Source organism: Rhea americana, unplaced genomic scaffold (genome assembly GCF_003343005.1).
Source record: "Rhea americana isolate MKP2758 unplaced genomic scaffold, rheAme1 scaffold_27, whole genome shotgun sequence".
Taxonomy (NCBI): domain Eukaryota; kingdom Metazoa; phylum Chordata; class Aves; order Rheiformes; family Rheidae; genus Rhea; species Rhea americana.
The window spans coordinates 7,332,921-7,338,364 of NW_028186390.1; the positions used below are offsets into that span (position 1 = coordinate 7,332,921).

A 5,444-nucleotide genomic window follows, 5' to 3' on the forward strand; every position below is an offset into this window, starting at 1 on the left:
GTGCCCTGGCCCGTCCCCCCACGCGCCCGGTGCCCCCCAGCCCGGAGCCGTACCGCCGTGCAGCCCTCGATGAACGCCAGGCAGTGCTGCTGGAGATCCGCCTGCCCGTAGGTCACCGCGGCCTGCGGGGCGACGCGGACGCCTGCGGGCGGGGGGCTGGGGCGGGACGGGCACCCCCTYCCCCAAAGACCGACAGGCTGCTGCCCCCCCAGGGTGGCCTCGGGGACCCGGGCAAGGTAACGCACCCTTGCACGGGTGCCAGCGTTGGGGGGGGGGACTGGAGCTCCTTGCACTGGGGTGGGCACAGCCAAGGCCCCCCCCCCTCCTGGCCCGTCCCCTGCCGCAGCTGGAGCTGGTGGCCGCAGCGAGCGGCTCGGTGGCCCCACYGGCCACGAGGGCCCCGCTGCACTTCCCAGCCCACCCCACAGCTGCAAACCCCACTGCAGCAGCGGCAGCTTGGGGGTGCCCTGATCTTCTCCCAGCCAGCGCCAGAGATGCTCGTCCCTGGGGCACGGGGTGGGGGTGGGGGGGGACAGACACATTCCCCATCGTGCTGGCAGCCCACGCGTGTCCAGACATCTCAGCGCACCAAGCGCGGCATCGCCTCCCCAGCAGCTCGGCGGGGGCCAGCGCTGACGCAAACCAGGAGGGCGAGCGAGATGTTTTGATCATGTTTGTTTTGTTCTGAGGTTTTGGGGTTTTCTGTTTGCTTCCGCTGGGCCAGTTTTAGCTCTGTCTATACCACGGTGGTCAGGCACCCGCGCGTGGCGGGTGCTCCTGCACACCAGGACCTGCGTCCCACCCTGCAAGCATCACCTYGCCCTCAGAGAGGAGAAAACATCCTCTGCTTTCGTCAGCCGTGGGGCACGGTGGTGACCATGGGGCACGCAAGGCTGTGGGGACCCTGTGCACTGGGGTGGCGGGGCTGAGTTGGTGACACGCTCCCATGTGCCCTGGGAGCATTGGTCACACCGTCCCACCTTGCTGCAGGATCCCCAGGTGATGGACCTCCACGGGGTTTTGGATGCTCCCCCAGGGTAGCCAAGGGAGGGGACACTGGCTRGGCACAAGGGCACCCAAGGGAGCTGGGGAGGGGACACCCGGCAGGTCAGTACAGACAACGCTGGATGTCAGTGAAGGTCCCTCAAGGATCGTGGTGTCAGTTGGCCTGGTCTCCAAACCACGAGGGATCCCCCAAACCCCAGGTCTTCCCAGTTTGGATGCAACCGCCTGTGACGGCAGCACCTGGGCACAGGGGGCCTCCAGCTGGGGAGGGGGCTGGAGGGGGGCCGTGGCCCTGCCGCCAGCTGCGCTGGCCCCGGTGGCCCCAGAGCGACGTGCCCGGGGGCAGGCAGGGCCCGGCGCACGTGGGAAACGCTGCTCATGCGTGTCCCAAAAATAGCAAGGGCTATTTTTTACCCTCCGTGACACCACGTGGGAACTTCTCACTCAGAGGGACGTGGCCGATCCCCGAGGCGGGATGGGGCCCGGAGGAGGGGGGAGGGGGGTCGCTTTTCCCTTCTCCCAGCCACCCCCGGCCCRCTCCGGGCACCCGCTGCAGACGGCTGCAGCCCCGGGGCCGCGGGCGACTCACCTGCAGCGCCTCGCAGACCTGCTCCACGCTCAGCGTCTCCTTGAGGAACTCGACGCAGAGCTGAAAGGCAGACGGGGCCGGGCTGGGGGAGCAGAGCCACCCCGGGGCGCTCAGCACCCCCCGCGCACACACACACACCCAGCCRGGACCCGGCGTGGGGACGAGGGACGCTGTGATGCGGGGCACGCGCCCGGCCACCGCCGCCGGCCCCCAGCGCCGGGAGGGCACCGTGCTTGGGGGCCCGGGCGACCCCGGGAGTCGTGGCGACGCTGGGGGCTCCGGCCGCAGCCCGAAGCCCAGCAGCGCCGGCGCGATGCAGCCGGACCGGCACGCTTATCGGCCGCCCCGTTGCGGGGCGGGTGGAGATCTCCCACGGGACGGGCCCCACGGCTCCTGCAAAGGGGAGCGGGGCTGCGGGGGCAGAGCCACCGAGGACAGCAGGACTGGTCGGGGCTCCTGGGGCCCTGACGATGGGGCGATGGGCAGGGAGGAGCCGTCGGCAGCCAGCTCGAGGCAGAAGGGCTCTGAGTCACCAGCGACGGTGGGGGAGGGCGATGAAGTCACCGTGCAGCTGGGGACGTGGCTACGGGTTTCCCCCGCCAGCGCGTGGGCGGGGGTCGGCCCCCTTCCCCGTCACCCCCTGGCCAGGTCCCCTCTGTGCCGGCGCGTACCCGCACATCAGCCCCCGCTGGGACGGTACAAGGTTATCCCTCATCACGTGCTTTTTGCTGGATTCTCCCTCCCGGTACTTCCAGCCCTTCCAGATCTTCCCTCCCTGCAGCTCCGGCTCCCATTCAGCACCAGCATCTGAACCATCCATTTCCGCTTGAATTTCTCCCTTTTCCAACAGTCCGTTACCGCCTTGATTGCAGGAGGAGGCCGGGCACCCCCCCCCCGGTTATTTCCACCTCTGCCCGGCCTCTCCGGCAGCCCCTCTTGCCCCGCGTCCCCTTCGCACCAGCCTGCGCCCGCGGCAGGGGCTCGAGGCGCTGAGCCGCATGGGGAGCCCCCGCGGCCGGCTCGGCGCCCCCAGAGCGCCGGGCCCCTTCTTTTTGCAGCGTCTCCCTTTCCTCCCGCCCGCCCGGGAGCCCCGCTCCGCACCGGGCACCGCCGCTGGCCCCGGGGCTGCCGTGGGGCTGCGCCCACCCCGCGGCCCCCTCGGCAGCGGCTGCGGTTACAGCCTCGGCAGGGTCCTTCCCTTCCGGCGTGGGAAAGGAGAGGGGAAGTCCAGGCACAAGGCAGCCGGTCACGGGATCAGCCCGGCCGTAATCCAGGAATCCCTCCGATGACGTGTCCCGGCCGCCTGCGCCCTCCTCGCCGCGGCTCCCCGGCCGTCTCTCCAGACATGGCCCGCACAGCGGGCGCCGGCTCCGATGCCCCCGTTGCTTTCCGCACCCCTCCGTGGCACCACGGCCAGGGTGCTGGGCGCTTGCTGCTCCCCGGGAGCGTCTGTCTGGCAGGCGGCCGGAGGGCAGAGGAGCCCCGGTGGTGGTGGTGGTGGGGGGGGGATGCGGCTGCCTTTGCAGTGAGCGATCCCCGCTGCCCAGGAAGGAGAGGCCCTGTGCCCTTCCCTGGGATTCCCCCGCCCCCCGAGGTGGATCCCAGCTCCCAACCCAGCTCTGCATCAACCCGGAGGGGGAACCCGCCGGAGAGCCCCTCTGGGCTCGAGAAACAGGGCTGAGCCCGAGCTGCCCTGCTGCTCCAGGGTGGACCTGGGYGATGCACCACGGCCCAGGCAGGAACCACTCGGGCACCGTCTGCTGACCCCTCTGCAGCCACCAGCCATGTGGGGACCACCCTGGGGTGCTACTTGGTGCAGGGCACCAGTCTGGTTCAGCTGGTGACGACACTGCCCTGGGTGCGAGCAGGGCCTTACCTTGCACAGGTCCTGCAGGCCATACTCCACCGACGAGGTCAGCACCTCCAGGGCCTGAGCAGCAAGAGAAACCCCATGAGCACTGTCATGCAGGTCCCATCGGCGGGCCGGGGCCAAGGGCGCGTGTCCCCTTCTCTCCTGCTATCGCCTCATCTCTGCTCTTGCTACCAGTTGCACCCAGCTCCCAGGTAGGGAGGCAGGAGAAAGGACTGCTACAATAGGGGACGCGGAGGTGGGAGGTGTCCAGTTCTGGTGTCACCATCCCAGGGGCCTAGGTCCTCATGCAGCCATGTCCGAGGTGCCGCTCTCTCCCTGTGGATTTTGGTCACATGGCACCAAGCCCCTGAGCAGGGGGGACCAGGGGCCAGAGCCGTTTCCTCTCTGCCTGTGGTGCACACGGCCAGGGAGCCAYGTCCTGCCTGTGCCAAGGCTGGAGCAGACGCCTGCAGGACACGGTGCTCTGGACAACCCCTCTCRCGCTGGGCTGAGGCTCCACAGACTTATTACACCTCCCACCATGAAGGCTTTGTGCAGAGCCTCCCCTCCAGCTCTGGTGGCCCAGGAGCAGCAACATGCCCGCCCTCTCCCCCCCATGCATCCCATCCCCTCYCTCCTGTGCCCAGAGCACCCCGCCATGCCCCACTCACGATGTGGCTGTTGAGGGTCACGCAGTTGGTGTAGAGGAACTCAATGACGGCCAGGAAGACCTCKGGCTGCACGTTGCCCAGGACGAGGGGGCCCTGCGGTGGGACGCTGCCGGGGGGACCCTCGCCACCCGCCGGCGCCTGGCTCAGCATCCCCTGGAAGGCCTGGCAGCGGCAGGCCAGGACGCAGCGGTGTGCAAACACCTCCCGCTTCTCCTGGCCCACCACGAACGTCACGTCGCTGCGGAGAAGGAGAGCGGGACTGGGCATCCAGCACCCCAAGAGGCAGAGCCGCGGCCTGGGGCGCGGAGCCAGGACCCCATGGGGGGCTAGGACAGGGGGTGCCTGCTGCAGCAAAGGGGGGGGCGTCTCTTCTGCACCGCCAGCGGCCGGAGCAGGACAGCTCCCTTATTTTTAGCGCAGCGGCTTGTCCTGGGGCGGGGGGAATGGAGGGGCCTGGGGGGCTTTGCTGCTTGCTGCGCCCGGGTGCTGCGGGCAGGCTAGGGAAGACGCTTCCTCCGGAAGAGGCAGAGACCCGCGGGGTGCCAGCCCCGACCTGAGCAGGGAGAAGCCTCAGYCTGCTGGAGAAGGCGGCGTTCGCTCTGAGAGCAGCCAGGCGAAGGGAAAGCCGCGCTGCGCAGCCRGCTGCCTCGGCTCGCGGCCCCAGCAGCGCCGCTGGCGGGCTGGCACCCGGCTCACCCTGCACCCACGGGGCACACGGGGAGTTGGGGGTCCGTCCCATCGCCCTGCCCATGGCCTGGGACCTCGGCTGCCGCACGTCCCTGGGCAGGGAGGCAGCACCGGGGAGCAGAGGGGCAGAGAGGGGGTGACGAGCAGGGTGGGGGTCCAGCCACTGCTGGAGCGTGGTGCATCCATCTCCTCCTCCTCTCCTCCGCTCYAGCCCCCATCCCAGCGAGCAGGAAGGGGCTCCGCATTGCCACGACCGGCCCTAACCCACGCTCCGCTCGCTGTGCTCAGGYGCAGCCCGAAAGCGGACGTGCCCAGCAGGCACCCGGCCCGGCCCACGCACGTGTCGGGGCTGTCGTGAGTGATACGCGGAGCTGCACAGCAGGCTGCGGCGTGCCGTGGCCAAGGGAGGTGTGAGCACAACCCTCCAGGCGCCCTGGAATAAACTGCTCCACGGCTGCGGCCCGCAGGCAAAGTGCGGGGTGCAGGATGCAGATTGTGGGATGTGAGATGCAGATTGCGGGGTGTGAGATGCAGATTGCAGGGTGTGAGATGCAGATTGTAGGATGAAGGATTGCACGATGCAGACCGTGGGATGCAGGATGCAGATTGCGGGGTGTGAGATGCAGATTGCGGGATGCAG

General features: G+C 69.3%; 1 protein-coding gene across 1 annotated transcript in view; it reads right to left on the bottom strand.

Annotated features, from left to right (window-relative positions):
* Positions 1-5,444, bottom strand: part of BTBD19 (BTB domain containing 19) — a 7,993-nt gene that overhangs the window by 1,268 nt on the left and 1,281 nt on the right. The window contains exons 3-7 of the mRNA XM_085308202.1: positions 4,118-4,355; positions 3,471-3,524; positions 1,595-1,654; positions 981-1,085; positions 23-122 (exon numbers count right to left, since the gene is read on the bottom strand). Of these exons, the coding sequence (XP_085164328.1) occupies positions 23-122; positions 981-1,085; positions 1,595-1,654; positions 3,471-3,524; positions 4,118-4,355 (557 nt within the window). The remainder of the gene's footprint in view (positions 1-22; positions 123-980; positions 1,086-1,594; positions 1,655-3,470; positions 3,525-4,117; positions 4,356-5,444) is intronic.